The 21,533-nt window shown below is 41.8% G+C and overlaps 1 protein-coding gene across 1 annotated transcript in view; it reads right to left on the bottom strand.

Moving 5' to 3' along the window:
• Positions 1-21,533, bottom strand: part of LOC129697689 (dynein axonemal heavy chain 8-like) — a 474,747-nt gene that overhangs the window by 105,725 nt on the left and 347,489 nt on the right. The window contains exons 70-74 of the mRNA XM_055636398.1: positions 19,608-19,775; positions 13,941-14,156; positions 7,215-7,352; positions 3,326-3,453; positions 1,051-1,222 (exon numbers count right to left, since the gene is read on the bottom strand). Of these exons, the coding sequence (XP_055492373.1) occupies positions 1,051-1,222; positions 3,326-3,453; positions 7,215-7,352; positions 13,941-14,156; positions 19,608-19,775 (822 nt within the window). The remainder of the gene's footprint in view (positions 1-1,050; positions 1,223-3,325; positions 3,454-7,214; positions 7,353-13,940; positions 14,157-19,607; positions 19,776-21,533) is intronic.

The raw sequence follows: 21,533 nt of genomic DNA, 5'->3' as shown, positions 1-21,533 counted from the left end.
AGGAAATAGGCAACGTTTCGGGCCAAAACCCATCTTCAGACATTCTGATGAATCCCTGCTTCACACTTCTAATGCAACCACATCCTTCCATTAATGTGGTGATTAGAACTGTGCACAAAACTCCATGTACGTTTTAGCCAACATTTTAAATTAGATTAGTTTAATTTAGGGATACAGCGCGGCCCATCGAGTCCGCACCGACCAGCGATCCCCGCACATTAACACTACCCTACACCCACTAGGGACAATTTATATTTACACCAAGCCAATTAACCTACAAACCTGTACGTCCCAACCTGTTGGAGGATACCGAAGATCTCAGAGAAAACCCACACGGTCACGGGGAGAACATACAAACTCCGTACAGCCAACACCCGTAGTCGGGATCGAACCTGCTTCTCTGGTGCTGAAAGCGCTGTAAGGCAGCAACTCTATCACTGTGCCACCATGCCATAAAGGTGTAATATAACGTCCCAATTTTTACACTCTGTGCCCTGATCCGTGAAGTAACCCAATCGGATGCCTTCTTCACCACTTTATCCACCCCCATATGGAACGTTCAGGGGGAAACTACAGAGATGAATCCCAAATTCTTACTGTTCATTAACACTCCTTCATGGCCGACCGTTTATTGAAAATGTCTTACCCTTATTGACTGCCCATGTGATGTTAAATGTTTCGGACTTTCGTTCTAATGTTATGTTCCTCTGCAGTCTTTGACGGGTGATTATGCTGCTTTCAGCTAATTTGGCAAAGTCACCCACAGAAATGCCTCGGTGTTGGTACTTGTTTGTTATAGTCAAATGTACCAAGATACAGTGAACATTTTGTTTTGTGCGTTAACCAGACAAATTATGCCACACACGGGTACATCAGATAGAGCAAAAGAGAAAATAAGCAGAGTGCAGAACATAGTGCTACAGCTACAGGAAAAAGGATGAAAAGTATTCGAATGCGAAGGGACAGAATGGTTATTTAGTTTCACTAGGAAATAATGAAAGTAGAGATACAATATATACACTAAATCACTAAAATCTAAGCCAATCTCACCGTAGGCTGGTCCACCAAAAAGTTTATGAGGTTTATTCCATCTGTGTATGGGATTCTCTTTTTCTGCAGCTCTGTTTCCCAGATGACTTTGATCAATATATCTCTGAAAGTTTGATTGAATGGACCACTGTACGAGAGGAACCCAGTACTCAGCAGCACGTCACCCACTAACCTGGATACAAGATTTGAAAAGGAATGATGGGTGAACAATCAAGAATGGAGAACAACGGCATAAAATGGCAAAGAACGGGTTCGGCAGTAGAATTTGTCAAACACAGTGGAAACGTTGCAATTAACACTTTGGACCATGACGAGAAGCTATCAGAAGACAGACACAAAATGCTGGAGTAACTCAGCGGGACAGGCAGCATCTCTGGAGCGAGGGGTGACATTTTGGGTCAAGACCCTTCTTCAGACCCGCTCCCTTGTTGTGGTAGTAGGATGGTTCAGTTGCCTGATAACCCAATCCTTCTCTCCAGAGATGCAGTCTGTCCCGCTGAGTTACGCCAGCATTTTATGTCTATCTTCGATTTAAACCAGCATCTGCAGTTGTTTCCCACAGCTATCAGAAGACCATTGGTTATATAGCATGCTTGGTGCACTGCCAGGACAATGAGATGGAATGAAAGAGATTTCAGGATGTTTCAGAAGTCCATCTCCAACCATTCAGAAGGTCAGGTGGAGACATGAAAACATTGTGTACATTTTGGAAACATTTGGCCACACGGCCTGTACTGATTCTCAGAGAAATCCCTTCAATCCCATTCTCCCATTTACTTTCCTCCAAACCAATCCATCTTACAATCTTGGCCAGCAAACACATTTTACATGAAATGATATAGTATCAAAATGCATTTGAATACACTTTATTATTAACAGCAATAGTTTGACCAAGGCTTAGAAGATTATTCTTAACCCTGCATTTGAATTTGGTGTACAAATACAATTTATAGGTGGTGAGGGGGGGTTGCAGATTCAGATCTTCCAAATACAACTGGCAAGACACAATGTGTAGGAAGGAACTGTGGATGCTGGTTTACACCGAAGATAGACAAAACATTCTGGAATAACACAGTGGGACAGGCAGCATCTCTGGAGAGAATGAATGGGTGTTTGCCTGTTAATTGGCTCTAATTCTTCTACCACACAACCATACAAGTGATAATATACGGTAGCCAATTAAACTACTGACACAGGTACACAAAAATGCTGGCGAAACTCAGCGGGTGCAGCAGCATCTATGGAGTGAAGGAAATAGGCAACGTTTCGGGCCGAAACCCTTCTGACACATCTTTGGGGTGAAAGCTGAGCATCCAGGGGAAACCTATTTTGACATGCAAACTCCAAACAGATAGTGCCAATGTTCAGGATCAAAGCCCAGGTTGCGGTACTAGCTGCTGTGCCACCGTGTTACTGTTTTATTCCATGTTACTCTTTTGTAGCATTATTTTATGAGGATTTGTATACAAAAACAGGGATGTAATGCTGAGGCTCTATAAGGCACTGATCCGGCCACATTTGGAATATTGTGAGCATTTCTGGGCACCGTACCTGAGGAAGGATGAGCTGGCTCTGGAGAGGGTTTACAAGATCCCAGGAATGAGTGGGTTTGAGTGTTTGTCGGCACTGGGCCTGTATTCGCTCGCGGTTAGAAGGATGAGGGGACCCCTTATTGAAACATACAGAATAGTGAAAGGCTTGGATGAAGTGGATGTGGAGAGGATATTTCCACTAGTGGGAGAATCTAGAACTGGAGGTCATAGCCTTAGAATTAAAGGGCATTCTTTCAGGAAGGAGAAAAAAATTCAGTCACGGGATGGTGAATCTGTGGAATTCTTTGCCACAGAAGACTGTGGAGGCCGTCAGTGGATATTTTTTAATGGAGAGATAGATTCTTGATTAATACAGGTGTCAGAGGTTATGGGGAGAACGCAAGAGGATGGGGTTAGGAGGGAGAGATAGATCAGCCATGATTGAATGGCAGAGTAGATTTGATGGGCTGAATGGCCTGTCTACTCCTATCATAGAGTCATAGAGTCATATAGTGTGGAAACAGGCCCTTTGGCTCACCTCGCTCACACCAGCCAACAATGTCCCATCTACCATAGTCCTACTTGCCTGCGCTTGGTCCATAGCTCTCCAAACCTGTCCTATCCATGTATCCCTTATGACTTTATGACCTTATGACTCTTATAATGGGCACTCCTGTGTTAGCAAGGGTTTAAATCAGGATCTGGGATTTCAAAGATATTGCCAGTCAATGACCAGTTCTTGCCTGATGATTTGTGCTTTAAATTCCCTGCACTGTTCAGTCCATCTGATTTTCTCCCCACTCAAACCATCTATCAGGGTCGATGCAGCATCCATCTTTCTTCTGCAGGTTTCTGCGTCTTCTACCAGATCCTAAAGGAATAAAATGAAACTTAATTTCACTCATGATTACTTAGGTCTCTTTGAGCATCGGCAGCCACAGCTTGGTGAACCTCTGCCAAATTTCAACACCTTAGAACTGCAAGAATGCTGAAAAATATAGTTGTTTTTACCTGCTGTCAGTCCTTGTCTTTTTGATATAATGCCCATCACGATAGCCTTCTATCATCCTACAATCCTCAGAGATCTTTGCTGTACTTCTTACACCTTGACCATTGCTCATCTTCCCCCCTGACTTGCTGATTCAGCCTCCCTGCATAGCACTAGAACATCCTACCAAAATTCTACATCTCTTCTTTAAACTAACCCTTTGGTATAATGTCTTTATTCACTTTATTTGACAATAATTCTATTAGTTTTAAAATAGTTATGGAAAACGATAGTAGACACAAAAAGCTGGCACTTACATTCCAAAAAAGAACCTCAAAATAGATACTACGAACTTGGCATAATAGATGGCAATCCTTACCAAGCCCATGTAAACTTCAAGATAGACACAAAAAGCTGGAGTAACTCAGTGGGTCAGACGGCATCCCCATAGAAATGGCAGAGGTGACTTTCGGGTTGAAGAAGGGTCTCGACCCAAAACGTTACCTATTCCTTCTCTCCAGAGATGCTGCCTGACCCGCTGGGTTACTCCAGCATTTTGTGTCTATCTTCAGTTTAAACCAGCATTTGCCGTTCCTTCCTGCACGAGGAAAAAGATAGGACTGGTCGACACTAAAGTCCTAAATGGGGGTAAGATTCATTTTGATGGAACTACACAGGAAATGGAAAAGATAGGGAGAGCCGGTTTGCGGGTGAAGAAACATCTGACAAGTGAAAGGATTTTAAAAGAGAAATGAGGCGAGTTCAGGGGCAGCATTTTTCTGTAAGAGTGAAGGGTAAAGTCCCTGTTCCACTTCCCTGAGTTACTCACGAACTCTCCCGAGTTTTCCCCTTGACTCAGGGCTATTTTTTAAACTCGTGGACATTTTTCAACATGTTGAAAAAACGTCCCAACTTACCTGATGCCCCGAATTCCTACGGCTGGCATTACAAGCCGCTACGATACATCTACGGACTCCTACAAGCTCACTACCGACATTCCCAGAGTTTGAATTTAGGGGGAAACTCGGGAGAGTTTGTGAGTAACTCAGGAAAGTAGGACATGTCCTTAAGGCTGGCAGGATCGGGCCACCTTGACGATACAGTATGATGCAGAATACTCTTATCAAACGTCTACAAGTGTAAGGCGGAGACTTAAGGCCTGGCATCATGAACTGATTGGAAAATGTGAACAAGAATGAATGAGGCTACAGAAAGTGATGGACATTGCCTGGTCCATCACAGGTACTTACTCCATTGACAAAAGAGCTAGTTATTGACTTCAAGAAGCGAAGTGGTGCAAATGCCCTGGTCAGTATCAATGGTGATGAGGTTGAGAGGGTTAACAGCTTCAAGCTCCTAAGCATAAATAACACCAATGATTTGTCATGGGCCAAACGCATTGAAGCTTCGACCAAGAAAACACTCAATTCCTCTCCTTCCTCAGAAGATGAAGGAAGTTCTATAGACAACTCCTACCAGCGTCAACAGATGTTCTATAGAGAGCACCCTATTGGAATGCACCACTGCTTGGGTTGGCAAGAACTTTGCCCAAGACTGCAAGAAATTAGAGAGTGGGTAAATGTAGCCCAGTCCCATCACATCAACCACTCTTACTCCACCCCCCCCCCCCCCCCCCCCCCCCCCCCCCTCCCCCATCAACTCTAACCTGGTCATTCTAATCTAGGTTAAATTTGACCCTGGTCATTCTCTCTTCTCTCCCCCACCAGGCAGAAGATACAGAAGCTTGAACGCACATACCACCAGATTCTTCTTCCCTGCTGTTATCAGACTACTATAAGCTAGCCCTGATCTTCCAACCTACCTCATTACACACCCTGAACTTTTTTTTAATATGCACTTTCTCTGTAACTGTGCATCAGCAACTGCATGTCAGATTTAGAATGACAATGGTTGCTCTAAGTACTTTGGTTATTGCACCACAATGGCCTGGTTTACCTGGAGTAACATCATTTCTTGTTTATTTTTTACTTGTTGCTTCTAATGTGCCTGTAAAGCTGCAGCAAGTAATTGTTTTTAGTTTTCTAGTTCATATGACAAATAAACACTCTTAGAATCTTTTGAAAGTGGTGTATGACAGGTGTAGGCAGTTGGAATCAAGTGAGTCTGGTGATATAGTTCACGAGCAGGAAATCAGGAGAGAAATAGTGACATGAGATAGCTTTGGCAGAAAAGCTAAAAGTTTCTGTATGTTATCTGTATTCTGTATTCTCTATTATCTGTATGAAATATGGAGTGATCGAGTCAAAAAGTGATACAGTGTAGAAACAGGCCCTTCAGCCCAACGTGCCGACATCGGCCAACATGTCCCAGCTACGTACACTAGTCCCACATGCCCTCGTGTGGTCCATATTCCTCTAAACCTGTCCTATCTATGTACCTGTCTAACTGCTTCTTAAACGAAGGGATAGTCCCAGCCTCAACTACCTCGTCTGGCAGCAAGAATAATTCAGAACTTCACACACTATCCACACATTTGTTTCATCTGGCTTCTGAATTCATCAGCAGGCCTTCAGACTTATGAGTGAGGTTGGAAGGATGTTCTGGTTTACAGGTTTCCTTTATTGTCATTCAGTCTGAACGAAATTTTGTGCCTGCAGTCATACATACGTACAATACAATAAAAAAAAACAATAAACACATATTAACATCCACCACAGTGAGTCCACCCAGCATCTCCTCACTGTGATGGAGGTAAAAGTCTTAGGTCTGCAGTCTCTTCCCTCCTCTTCTCCCTCTGCGTTGAGGCGATAGCCCACCGGGCGATGTTAAAACAGTCCCGCGGCTCAATCACCGCGGCCCGGGGTGGTCGAAGCTGCCGTCCACCAGTCCTGCTGACGCAGCCGCTGGCTCGCGGCCGAACCCCGGACTCAGGTCACCGCCGCCAGAATGCCGTCCCAGCCACCGGACCACCGTTCCAGCCCCGAGCCGGATCGCCCTCACGTAAGTTACCGTCTCAGCCTCGCGCCAGGCCGCCCCGACATGGGCGCCGCTCCTCCCTCGGGCCGGGCCGCCCCGACATGGGCGCCGCTCCTCCCTCGGGCTGGGAGCGCCGTACCTCCCCGAACTCGGCCACTCCGATGGGAGCACCGTTCCTCCCTCGTGCTGGCCGCCCTCACGGGATCGTCACAGCCCCTCACGGAAGCACTGTTCCAGCCCCGAGCCGGACCATCCTCATGGCAGCGAGCTCAGGGCGAGTCCTGGCGGGCTCTGCCTCCGGAGCCTCGAGGTCGCCAGCTCCGCCATTAGGCCTCAGGGCAGACGGAGGCAGAGAAGGGGAATACGACAAAAAAGTCGCATTCCCCCCACAGGGAGAGACAGCAAGCCCTGTTTCAACCCCCCCCCCCTCCCAAAACACAAACTAAAAACCAAAAACTAGACTAACCAAAACGAAAAAGACAACACAAAAAAGCAAAAACAAATGGGACTGCAGGTGAGCCGCTGCTGCCAGGGCAGCGCCGCCACTTCCGGAGGTGGCGAGTGATTGGTGGGGATTGTGGTTTTGTGGCAGTGGGTGCCAACTCCTGCCAAGCCTAATCTTGAATATGACTTGTGCAAATCTGACTTGTTGACCAGTCGGGTATCACATAAACATCACAAATGCTTCATCTACGATTGCAACTCACCATTTTATGTTTCATGGCAGCATCAAACTTGGCCTGCACCTTGTCCAACTCAGCTTGCTTCTCATCGAGCTGATGCTGGGCAAGCCCGAGCTGGTTCATGGCCCCTTGCAGTCGACTTTCCTGTACTGCCAGATTTGCCTAAAAACACACATTAAATAAGGAAGCCAATCACTTCTGTTGTGCAATACGATTTTTCTAGCAACGGAAAGTATTGTATTTTTTCCTCAGAAACCATCATGTTTTAAGAGAAATGCGTAGGAAGAAACTGCAGATGCTGGTTTAAACCAAAGATAGACACAAACTGCTGGAGTAACGCAGCAGGCCAGGCAGCATCTCTGGAGAGAAGGAATTGTTGACGTTTCGGGTCGAGGCCCTTCTTTAGTCAGAATTACTCCAGCTGAGTTACTCCAGCTTTTTGTATCTATCTTAACGGCCTGTCCTACTTAGGCTATTTTTTAGGTGACTACAGGCAACTAGGCTGTCACCACATGGTTGCCGGGGTGTCGCCTGTACGGTCGTGAGTCGTCTCCTCAGTCGCCCAAAGAGTCGTAGCGTCTTTCTGGTCGCTGCTGGATTTTTCAACATGTTCAAACATTTTCGCCGACAGTCGACGACAGTGGGTTGACGCCAATGAGCGTAGCTTGACTTCTCCTGACCTGTGTGGTCGTAGGTTAGCGTAGGTGTGGTTGTAGGTGGACATCCTAATGAGTCGCCGGTTGTCGGTAGCTTGCCGTAGCTTGACGTCGACTAGGTGGTAGATTGTTGTAGATTGTTGTAGACATTGTCGTAGGGGGGTCCAGTCGTCGTTTTTTTGGCGACCTGTTATGACAATGACAGTTGCTGGCAGTCGCCTAAAGAATCGCCACAGCGGGACAGGCCCTTTATGTTTTAAGAGAAATTACCCATAAATGACCCTTAAGAAAATACTGCAATTCGTTCTTGAAAAGAGACGGAGCAGATTGTACCTTAGGATTTTTTACATAGAAACATAGATAGAAACATAGAAAATAGGTACAGGAGTAGGCCATTCGGCCCTTCGAGCCTGCACCGCCATTCAATATGATCATGGCTGATCATCCAACTCAGCATCCTGTACCTGCCTTCTCTCCATACCCTCTGATCCCTTTAGCCACAAGGGCCACATCTAACTCCCTCTTAAATATAGCCAATGAACTGGCCTCAACTACCTTCTGTGACCGAGAATTCCACAGATCCACCACTCTCTGTGTGAAAAATGTTTTCCTCATCTCGGTCCTAAAAGATTTTCCCCTTATCCTTAAACTGTGACCCCTTGTTCTGGACTTCCCCAACATCGGGAACAATCTTCCTGCATCTAGCCTGTCCAACCCCTTAAGAATTTTGTAAGTTTCTATAAGATCCCTCCTCAATCTTCTAAATTCTAGCGAGTACAAGCCGAGTCTATCCTGTCTTTCTTCATATGAAAGTCCTGACATCCCAGGAATCAGCCTGGTGAACCTTCTCTGTACTCCCTCTATGACAAGAATGTCTTTCCTCAGATTAGGAGACCAAAACTGTACGCAATACTCCAGGTGTGGTCTCACCAAGACCCTGTACAACTACAGTAGAACCTCCCTGCTCTTATACTCAAATCCTTTTGCTATGAATGCTAACATACCATTCGCTTTCTTCACTGCCTGCTGCACCTGCATGCCTACTTTTAATGACTGGTGTACCATGACACCCAGGTCTCGTTGCATCTCCCCTTTTCCTAATCGGCCACCATTCAGATAAATTTTGCTTCATATTGTGTAGAAATGTAAAGAAAATAAATAAAGTTGAACTTCTTGTAAGTTTACGCTGTTCTACTCTTCCACTTAGAAGTGGGCCAGTGGCTGAAATACTGTGGCTATTAGCAATGGCTTTGAGTCCATGATACTATTAAATCAGAGGCAATACTTGTAGGCAGCTTGGAGCAGACTTCTCTAATAAAACCATTGAATGTTCTTGGAAATATCACAGCTTCAAATGTTCTCTAACACTCTCCAAGGCTGTACCATTTCCTGTTTAATTCCTGCCTCAGCTTGATAAACTAAAGTGCAATACCTCCCGCTTTAACAGAGTTAAATATCATTTGTTATAACTTGGCCTGTTGTAAACTAAATCCTGTTGTAAACGTAGGTGGACACAAAATGCTGGAGTAAATCAGCGGGTCAGGCGGCATCTTTGGAGAGAAGGAATGGGCGACGTTTCGGGTCAAGACCCTTCTTCACACTGAGAGTCAGGGGAATGGGAAACGAGAGATATAGAGAGATATAGAACAAACTAATAAAATATAGGAAAAACAGTAACAATGATGAAGGAAAGGCCATTGTTAACTGTTTAGGTGAGAATGAGTTACAGACAATGAGACTCAACAAGATGACTTTGAAGGAACACACATGGCGGTGGTAGTGAGTCAGGGTTGAAACGTGGTCGCAGAGTCGGAGACCAAGTATCATCCTCACTTTTTTCATTTTAAATCGTTTTACATCGTTTAAAGCAGAGCTGTTAGATTGGCTTATTGTGAGGCATCGCAGCCAATAGGCAGAAATGAAATAAAGCGGAGTGGTGTGTTGGGATCAGCCCTGTTGTGTTGAGGTGAAGTGCTGTGTACGGGGGTGAGTGTTGAGGCTTCGATCAGGAAGCTGAGGGTAAAATAAGATGAGGTCTTTTTTTATCCACAAGTTCTTCCAGTGGTAGTTCAGTGAAAATGGCAGTGAGGGCATTGGTAAGTTCCTCCTGCAAGGTGTAGTGGATCAGAGGGTTACACATGTGGGATGTGCATCCAGCAATAGGTGCTACTCTGATCTGTTCAACCTCTGAGCTTGAAATAACACCCTGACTATTGTGGTAATTTCCCACTGATTTTCCAACCTGTTCTTTCATGTTAACATCGGTTGATATAATAATGAAAAGCAAATGTGATGCTGCTAATTTGAAATAAGACAGAAATTGCTGGAAAAACTCAGCAGATCAGGCCTCAACCGTGGGAAAAGAGACTGAGATTCAGATCGCAGATCTTCCACTAGAACTAAAACAGGGGCATGTGTAGATTGTTAAGCTTCAGCAATGGTGAGGGAGGGAGATCCTTCTGATGGGATAAAACTGGGGTGACCATTGGTTTAAGCTGTAAACAAGGATCGGATCAATAAATGAACAGGAGCATTTGGACATGAGAATGTAAGACGTGTAACATGAAGTGCAGGAGGACTAGCTGAACAGGTCAAGCTGGAAATATCCTCCATTCTGACAGAAGAAAAAGGAAGGAATATAAAGAGAAAAAAAAACAAGCCATGCTAATATGACAGAGAAAACAAGTTACCTGAAGTTCTAGAATAAGGACAAAATCTCACCTGGAGTAGTAAAATTAAGGACTAACTTAAATTGCAATGGTATCTCTTTCCCTTCTTGTCTTTGATAAGGTGTTAACCAAAACCCACTTCCCCATCTGCTGACCAGCTGAGCGTGCTGTTGTGCTGTACATTTTGGCATTCCCACATTCTTTTGCCTATGAAGATAGACACAAAATGCTGGAGTAACTCCGCGGGACAGGCAGCATCTCTTGGGAGAAGGAATGAGTGACGTTTCGGGTCGAGACCCTTCTTCAGACCGACGGTCGGGAGAGGGAGACACAAGGATAAAAAATGTGAGGTGTGAAAAGGAGACATCAAAGGGGACGAAGGTCAATGAAAATGGAGAACAGATCATTGTTAGCCAGGGGAAGGTGCAATTATCTATTCTACCTTTTCCTTGACCTTCGTCCCCTGTGATGTCTTGCTTTCACACCTTACATTCTTTATCTCTGTCTGACTCTCAGTCTGAAGAATGGTCTTGTCCCAAAACGTCACCCATTCCTTCTATCCAGAGATGCTGCCTGTCCCGCTGAGTTACTCCAGCATTTTGTGCGTGTCTTCATTGTAAACCAGCATCTGCAGTTTCTTCCTACACGTAATATTGTCTATGTTCACCCTCGAACCGCTGTCACTTTCCCATTGACCAGATAATGTATCTCCCCCTAGTCACCCCAGCTTTCCGCAACCAGAGACACCCCCTTCTTCCACCCTCCCTGTAGTTTTGCAAGCTTTCCTAATCTTCTTTCAGTTCTGACAGAGTCCCTGGCCTGAAGTATTGACTCTGTTTCTCTTTCCCCAGATGTAGCCTGACCTGCTCATTACTTCCAGCAATTTCTGTTTATGTTTTGGGTTTCCAACATCTGCAGTTTTTTGAAAGCCTGACATTTAAAAAAATGCCGACTAAAACGTTAGACATCCGGGTTTGATCCTGACTACGGGTGCTGTCTGTACGGAGTTTGTACGCTCCACCTGTGACCTGCATGGGTTTTCCGTCAGAGCTCCGGTTTGCACCCACACACCAAAGATGTCAAAGTCTGTAGTTTATTTCGCTTTGGTAAAATTGTAAATTGTCCATAGTATGTAGGATTCTGTTAGTGTACAGGGTTAATCGCTGGTCGGCACGGACTCAGTGGGCCGAAGGAATGTTTCCACGCTGCATCTCTAAAGTCTACAGTTTAAAGTTTCCAGTATCTCCAGTTGTCTTGATATTTGCTACCATAAAGTCATCATTAGCTGGGTAGCAGTGTGAACTGTGAGGAAGATGCTATGAGAATGCAGAGTGACTTGGACAGGTTGGGTGAGTGGGCAGATGCATGGTAGATGCAGTTTAATGTGGATAAATGTGACGTTATCCACTTTGGTAGCAAAAACAGGAAGGCAGATTATTGTCTAAATGGGGTCATTGGGAAAAGGGGAAGTACAATGAGATCTATGGGTCCTTGTGCATCAGTCTATGAAAGGAAGCATGCAGGTACAGCAGGCAGTGAAGAAGGCGAATGGCATGTTGGCCTTCGCAACAAGAGAGTTGATTATAGGAGCAAATAGGTCTTTCTGCAGTTGAACAGGGCCCTAGTGAGACCACACCTGGTGTATTATGTGCAGTTTTGGTCCCTTAATTTGAGGAAGGACATTCTTGCTATTGAGAGAGTGCAGCGTAGGTTTACAAGGTTAATTCCAGGGATGGCGGGACTGTCAATGCTGAGAAGAATGGAGCAGCTGGGCTTGTATACTCTGGAGTTTAGAAGGATGAGAGGGTTTCTTATAGAAACATATAAAATTATAAAAGGACTGGACAAGCTAGATGCAGGAAAAATGTTCCCAATGTTGGGCAAGTCCAGAACCAGGGGCCACAGTCTTAGAATAAAGGGGAAGCCATTTAAGACTGAGGTGAGAAAAAACGTTTTCACCCAGAGAGTTGTGAATTTGTGGAATTCCCTGCCACAGAGGGCAGTGGAGGCCAAATCACTGGATGTATTTAAGAGAGAGTTAGAAAGAGCTCTAGGGGCTAGTGGAATCAAGGAATATGGGGAGAAGGCATGAACGGGGATTGGGGGATGATCACATTGAATGGCGGTGCTGGCTCGAAGGGTCGAGTGGCCTACTCCTGCACCTATTGTCTATTGTCATAAGCTCATAAGTGACAGGAGCAGAATTAGGCCATTTGCCCATCAAGTCTATTCCGTCATTCAATCATGGCTCTCCTTCCTAACCCCATTCTCCTGCCTTCTCCCCATAACCCCTGACACCCGTACTAATCAAGAATCTATTTATCTCTGCCTGTAAATATCCATTGACTTGGCCTCCACAGCCTTGTGCGGCAACATATCATCATTGGAAGTGTTTATCACAGTTAATCATTTTCATTCACAATTAGACCCAAGAAATACACGCTGCTTGACCTATTTCCAATACTGTTTTTACCCAGAAAACACTATATAATAAACACATTAAAAAAATTGAAGACACAAAAATTGATATTTTCAAGTAAACTCAAAATATTAAAGTTAGAAAATAGAATGGAACTCTTTTGTTTTTGTATTAAAATCCAAACATTTTGGAACGAAATATTTGAAATCTTTACAAAATTATTTAAAATAAAACTTGTACCAAAAGCAGAATGGTTCATTTTTGGAATATCGGAAGGTAACCCCGAATTAAACGTGTTTCAAAAGAACTTACTTAATTACGGGCTAATAATGGGAAAAAAGCATACTCAAATTTTGGAAAAATGCTCCAATACCAACACTAAAAATGTGGATTTCAAACATGTTCGAAACACTACACTTGGAAGAGATGAGACTCCTCCTAGCAGGCAAAGCAGACCACTTCCAAAAGACGTGGTCTGCATTTATGGAATTATTACAAGCATAAGGTGCAATAGTAATTTAAAGTATAAATGATACCAGGATCTGGCAACGGGGGGTATAAAATAAATTAAAAAAAACAAAAAAAAACACGGTTGGTATATCCTTTTTTGCGAGTTTTGTGTTACATTAGAGCGATTGTTTTTCCTTTTTTACTTTTTCTTTCTAGGGTCTCATTTCCTTTCTTCCTTCTCTAACTTCTTCCCTAAGGGGCTTTCTTTTCCCAACACTTTCCTGCACCTTCACGATTCTTGCTCCTTTCCTTACTTCTTTTATTTCTATCTTTTTTAAAGCTCGAAAAACGAAGTGGTACAATAAATGTAATAAGATATATCTGATGTGTATTATTGTAATTTACTGTACTTCTAATAAAAATATAAAAAATTTAAAAAAAAAGGAAAATAGAATGATCAGTAATGCAAAAAAACTAGTTGTATAAAAATCAACATATACTGCAAAGTAACATTTTCCAAATGACTAATGTCAATGTTCTTCTGCTTCATACGTACCTTCAGAGGAAGCACCTCTTTGTTGATGGCAAAAAAGGCAGCCATGGCCTGAGTCCAAGACAACAAACCAGCTACATTCCCACACACTTTCTTAGCATTTTCAAATGTGTAATCCTCCATAGTAAAATACGGCTGGAGCAATTCCACTATTTCGTCATTGATGCTATCCTTCGGGAACTGCTGCAGGGCCTGCAAAAACCCAGTGCCGCTCAGTAACTGTGAAAGAAGTGATAAATATTCCGTTACAATTCACATTAAGTCTGACAGAAATCCATGATCAATGAACAAAACGGTCCTCATAGGTTCCTAGAGTCATAGAGTGGTACAGTATGGAGACTGGCCCAACTTGCCCACACCGGCCAACATGACACAACTACACTAGTCCCACCTGCCTGCATTTGGTCCATATCCATCCAAACCTGTCCTATCCATGTACCTGTCTAACTGTTTCTTAAATGTTGGGATAGTCCCTGCCTTGATTGCTTTCTCTGGCAGCTCGTTCAATTCAGCCACCACCCTTTGTGTGAAAAAGTTACCCCTCAAATTCTAACCACCAATTTTGCACTAAAATAAGCAAACCTACTGACCATGCCATCCACATTCTCAACCAAATCATTGCTTATCATAGATGAGATATAAGAGTGGACTCTGGCACCACTGGTCATTGTCCTCCAAGCTGAATAATAACCCTCTATTGCCACCTACCATCAAGCCAATTTTCTATCCAATTGGCTAGCCTGGATCCCATGTGACCAGATTCCAATGCGGGATCTAGTCAAAGAAATTCCACATGTTCACCTCCCTCAGACTAAAGAAATTTCTCCTCATCTCCTTCCTGAAAGAACGTCCAGAAAAGTAGAGAAACAAACCTATAATCAGCATGGCAGTGGTATTAAATACCAGCAGAGTGTTTAGAATATATTTGCTTTTATTGTTTTAGAATGTATTTGTGTGTTCAACCGTACACACTCTAATCCACCAGGTAATGGTTTGCACAGTAAAACGGCAGGGGCCGAGGAATATTGTAGAGCAGAGGCTCAAGGGTACAAGGATATAGTTCCTGAAAGTGGCAACATATGTATAACCACTTGCCTTTATTGGATGGGGGACTGAGTACAACAGTTGGCACATCTTACCACAGCTGCACAAGATGTTGGTGAGACACACCTGGAATATTGTGTGCAGTCCTAGCTGCCATACAATAGGAAGGATGGAATTAAGCTATAAAGGGTGCAGAAAAGTTTCATCAGCATGTTGCCAGTGTGGATGGCTTGGGTTATAGGGGGATATTGGAGAAGCCAGCACTTCTTTCAATAGACAATAGGTGCAGGAGTAGGCCATTCGACCCCTCGAGCCAGCACCGCCATTCAATGTGATCATGGCTGATCATCCACAATCAGTACCCCGTTCCTGCCTTCTCCCCATATCCCCTGACTCCGCTTTCTTTAAGAGCTTTATCTAACTCTCTCTTGAAAGCATCCAGAGAATTGACCTCCATCTGATCTGAGGCAGAGAATTCCACAGATTCACAACTCTCTGTGTGAAAAGGTTTTACCTCATCTCCGTTCTAAATGGCTTACCCCTTAGTCTTAAATAGTGGGCCCTGGTATTGGACTCCCCCAACATCGGAAACGTGTTTCCTGCCTATAGCGTGTCCAAACCCTTAATAATCTTATGTTTCAATAAAATCCCCTCTCATCTAAACTCCAGAGTGTATAAGCCCAGCTGCTCCATTCAATCAATATGACAGTCCCCCCCCGCCATCCCAATCCTTGTGAACCTATAATAATAAACTCCAGAGTGTTTTAGTCAACTTGCATTGCCCCCAAAAGTGCTTCCATTTACATTACATTTACACACAGGCAAAGGTGGGTGAAGTGTCTTGCCCCAAGGACACAACGACAGTATGCACTCCAAGCGGGATTCGAATTAGCTACCTTGTGCCAGCCGACACTTAGCCCATTGTGCCATCTGTCGTCCCTACGCTGTACTCCCTCAATAGCAAGAACGTCCTTCCTAAAATTTGGAGACCAAAACTGCACACAATACTCCAGGTGTGGAGTGAACGAGGCATGAGGGGAGTTTACCGAGTTTTGTAAAATATCGAGTGGCATTTGGAAGATCTGAATCTGCAACACCCCCCCACCTATAAATTCTATTTGTAAACCAAATTTGAATGCAGAGCTAAAAATGATCTTCAAATCCTTGCTCAGCCTATCACTATGAATAATATGTGTATTCAAATGCATTGTGATACTGTATACTTTGATGTAAATGTATTTGCTGGCCAGGAATCCCTCTAATTGTGGTTGGAAATGATGTGCTCTTAGGAAACCAGCGCATTCCACACATTTCACTGGCAAAATGACAACATTTGAGAATGAAAAATAATCTGAAATTCTTCAAAACGAAATCATTTTCAGAAATAGTCTCAGCATTCAAGTATTTAAAATAGGCTTTGAAAAGCATTGTAAAAGCAAAGATCCAACTATGGATAAACATAATAAAATTTTAATACTGAAATTTAAGCTAAATAAATTATTATCAGAGAAAGTTATAAGATTATTCCAAATTACAAAACAAGAGCATTTCGAATTTGGAGATAAACCCCATAAACTTTTGGCACGCCAACTGAAAAAACGGGGAAAAAGATCATGCAATTTTAAAGATTAAATCAGATAGAGGGGAATTATTAACACTACCTAATGATATCAATAAAAGATTTGCTCAATTTTACAAGAATTTATACACATCAAAAACGCTAATAGACAATAATAAAGTTTCAGAATTTTTGGACAATTGTAACCTTTCAAAACTAGAACTGAAGGAACAAGAGGAATTGGGAGCACAAATTACATCTAAGGAAATAGAAGACACAATAAACACACTTAAGAATGGAAAAACACCAGGACCAGACGGATTCAGTAATGAATTTTATAAATGTTTTTACGACATAGTTACTCCACGTCCACAGAAAATGTATATATACGCTTTTAAAGAACAAATCTTACCTGAAACACTAGCAGAATCAACGATCACATTAATACTTAAAAAAGATAAAGATATAGAAGAACCAGGCTCATATAGAGCTATTGCTTTGTTAAATACGGACCAAAAAATATTAGCGAAAACACTAGCTAGAAGACTAAGTCAATATGTTAGTAAATTAATAAATGAGGATCAAACGGGATTTATACCTAAGAGACATTCATTTAATAACCTGAGACGTCTGCTTAACATAATGCACTCTCACAAACCTCAAGAACAAGAGTTATCTATCATTTCATTGGACGCAGAAAAAGCGTTTGATCAAGTAGAATGGGATTATATGATTAAAGTATTGCAAAAATTTCAAATGGGAGAGAGCTTCATCGCATGGATAAAATTATTATATAACAAACCCACGGCTAGAATACTAACTAATAATATACTATCTATGAAATTCCAATTAACAAGGGGCAATAGACAAGGATGTTCATTATCACCGCTGTTATTTGCTCTGGTAACTGAACCTTTAGCTGAAAAAATTAGAACACACCCGGATATTTACGGTTATAATACAAAATATTTAAAGAACAAAATATCCTTATATGCAGACGATGTACTACTGTATATCACAAAACCCCAAATCAGTATACCAAACATATTAAATCTAATTGAGGACTTTGGATATTTCTCAGGATATAGAATAAACTGGAACAAAAGTGAAATTATGTCGATAAAACCGAAAGACTTAACACATCTCTTGAAATTCCCCTTTAAAATAGCCACAGAAAAATTTAAATATTTAGGAATTGAAATCACTAGAAATTATCACGGTAAGTTTAACGCCAATTATAGTCCCTTACTTAAGAAACTAAATAATCTAATCAAATTCTGGAAAACGCTCCCGATGTCTTTAATAGGTCGAATAAATGCTATAAAAATGATCTTTTTACCACAAATCCTATATTTATTTCAATCAATTCCAATATAGCTTCCAAAAAAGTTTTTCAAAAAATTAGACTCAGACATTACAAATTTTATATGGGATTATAAATCCCACAGAATACAAAGAGCACACCTTAGTAAACCAAAAGAGATGGGTGGTCTAGCGCTCCCTAACTTTATGTACTATAATTGGGCAGTAAATATTAAAAATATGATTCACCTGCTGGACAATTCTGCCCAGCAGGTGGACTGGATTGTAATGGAGAGAGAGGACTGCTCTCCGTGTAATACAGGAGCGACTCTCCTCTCACCAAAGAAATCTGAATAACAAAAATTATAATAAAAATCCAATGATACACAGCACAATTAGAACTTGGAAACAAATAAAACAGAATCTAAAATTAAGAAATCTATCTCTTTTAATGCCAATAGTCAATAACCCGTCGTTTAAACCTTCTATTATAGATAAATCATTTACACAATGGGAAAGTATGGGAATCAAAACGCTCGGAGACTTGTATGAATTAGGAAAATTATTATCATTTCAACAATTACAACTGAAATATAATTTGAAAAATAATCAATATTTTAAATATCTTCAAATCTGTGACTATCTGAAAAAATACACAAAGGACTATCATAACATATCCCCAGACTTATTGGATGAAGCCATGAAGACAAAGGCGGAATCAGCAAATCTAATATCATACTTATACAACATTATTTTAAATATAGAAATACCTACAACCGATGGTATTAGAAGAGACTGGGAACAAGAACTAGCTATAAAAATTTCAAAAGAGAGCTGGGATAAACACTTACTATATGTGCATAAATGCTCGATCAACGCACGACATACTCTAATTCAATATAAAACATTACATAGACTATATTATTCAAAAACTAAAATAAATACACTTTTCCCCAATGTCTCACCCATTTGTGATAAATGTCAGTCACAAGAAGCTACCATAGCGCACTCTTTTGTTTTTTGTATAAAAATCCAAAAATTTTGGAACAAAATATTTGAAATCTTCACAAAATTATTTAAAATAAAACTTGTACCAAAAGCAGAATGGATCATTTTTGGAATATCGGAAGGTAACCCCGAATTAAACGTGTTTCAAAAGAACTTACTTAATTACGGGCTAATAATGGGGAAAAAGCTAACACTCAAATTTTGGAAAAATGCTCCAATACCAACAATAAAAACATGTTCGAAACACTACACTTGGAAGAGATGAGACTCCTCCTAACAGGCAAAGCAGATCACTTCCAAAAGACGTGGTCTGCATTTATGGAACTATTACAAGCACAAGGTGCAATAGTAATTTAAAATATAAATGGTACCAGGATCTGGTATAAAATAAATTTTAAAAAAAAAACGGTTGGTATATCCTTTTTTGCGAGTTTTGTGTTACAATAGAGCGATTGTTTTTCCTTTTTTTTCTTTTCTTTCTAGGGTCTTATTTCCTTTCTTTACTTCCTACTCTAACTTCTTCCCTAAGGGGCTTCATTTTCCCAACACTTTCCCGCACCTTCACGATTCTTGCTCACTTTCCTTACTTCTTTTATTTCTACCTTTTTTAAAGCTCGAAAAACGAAGTGGTACAACAAATGTAATAAGAAATATGTGATGTGTATTAATGTAATTTACTGTACTTCTAATAAAAATAAAATTAAAAAAAAAGAAAAAAAAAAGAAAAGCATTGTAAATATTAGAATAAATGGAGTCACCTTCAAAGACTCCCCCCAGGATGGTTTGAGACAGGGCCTCTCAGGGTCCATGGTGACTGTGTCCATTCTCTTTGCGAAGAGAAGCAGAACACTGTCGAGAATCCGCATGATCAGGTGAGGTGGTTTGGCTAATTTACGCACAGTGGCAATGTCAGCAGGCTTGATAGTCTGAGAAGAAAAATCAAATGTTCCAATATCAACACTGCTAATGAATACATGTAGTTCTCCGTAATATCGTTCAACAAAAATCAGCACAATCTTGTCGCCAATCAAGTGTGCTCGTACAGAATCTGTGGTCAAAGAGCTGCTGCGATAATGGATGGGATGCTCAGATTGGATCTCTCTTTTGGTGACATGGCTGGGCAGCTGTTATAGTCTGCTCAAAGATCCCAGGACAGGTAAAGGGACTGTCCCACTGTAAGAAGTAATTCAAGAGCTCTCCCGAGTTAAAAAAAATTCAAACTCATGGTAAGTACGTAGAATCTACGTAGCGGGCACGTCGGAGCTCGGGGCGTCTCTTAGCGGCTCATAACACTAACGGCAGGTACTCGGGAAACGTGGTAAGCTCGTGAAGGTTTTTCAACATGTTGAAAAATGTCCACGAGAGCCCCGAGTACCTATGAGCGGCTATTACCGTAATTCTCCGAGTTCGAATCAGGGGAAACTCGGGAGAACTCTTGAATTGCCTCGTACAGTGGGACAGGCCCTTACGTTGGATGAAACAAACTGGTAAGAAAACAGAAAGGGACGGAATGGTGGCATAGTGGTAATGTTACTGACTCACAGCGCCAGAGACCCGGATTAGATCCTGGCTGCAGGTACTTGACAGTACGCCGTTTATACGTGCTCCCTATGACCGCGTGGGGTTTCTGTGAGATCTTCAGTTTCCTCTCACACTCACAGGTTTGTAGGTTAATTGGATTGATATAAATGTCAATTGTCTCTAGTGTGTGTGGGGTAGTGTAAGTGTGTGGGGATCGCTGGTCGGCGCGGACTCGGTGGGTCAAAGTGCCTGTTTCCACGCTGTATCTCGGAAACTAAAACCTAAAGAAAGGAATGTCCAGAAAATGCTTTTTATTTATAAGGTCCTATTCGTAACAGCAATCAAACACTTACCAAATATAAAAACAATTAAAATATATGATTATATATGATATATCTCAACAAAGGGTGAACTAAGTCATTTGAATAATATTTACCAAAATCCTACAAACAACAATATTAAAAACATATTGATTACAATAAGTTTCAAATTACAGTCAAATTTAAGTTTCTCAATTAAATTGGAGTACTCGAATTTTAATAAGTTCTCCTTAATAAACTAATTTAATAGTTTAATTGTATTCTTTTATTTTACTATTTTTTCCACATCACTGATGTTATTATTATAGTTTCAGCAACTAAGTTACAGAGAGAGGTTGAACAAGTTAGGGCTTTATTCTTTGGAGCGCAGAAGGTTAAGGGGGGACTTGATAGAGGTCTTTAAAATGATGAGAGGGATAGACACAGAGTTGACGTGGATAAGCTTTTCCCACGAGAGTAGGGAAGATTCAAACAAGAGGACATGACGAGAATTAAAGGACTGAAGTTTAGCGGTAACATAAGGGGGAACTTCTTTACTCAGAGAGTGGTGGCTGTGTGGAATGAGCTTCCAGTGAAGGTGGTGGAGGCAGGTTCATTTTTATCATTTAAAAATAAATTGGATAGTTATATGGACAGGAAAGGAATGGAGGGTTATGGTCTGATCGCAGGTATATGGGACTAGGGGAGAATACGTGTTCGGCACGGACTAGAAGGGTCGAGATGGCCTGTTTCCGTGCTGTAATTGTTATCTATATTACTAAAAGTGTGTTCTTGACCGGTTTTGGCTCTCTGTGCTGCGATTTCCAAGAGAACACCGCCACCTACGGCCGTCATTTTTGGCCA

The sequence above is a fragment of the Leucoraja erinacea genome, chromosome 5 (genome assembly GCF_028641065.1).
Source record: "Leucoraja erinacea ecotype New England chromosome 5, Leri_hhj_1, whole genome shotgun sequence".
NCBI lineage: Eukaryota > Metazoa > Chordata > Chondrichthyes > Rajiformes > Rajidae > Leucoraja > Leucoraja erinaceus.
This window is presented reverse-complemented; position numbering and strand designations above follow the sequence as displayed.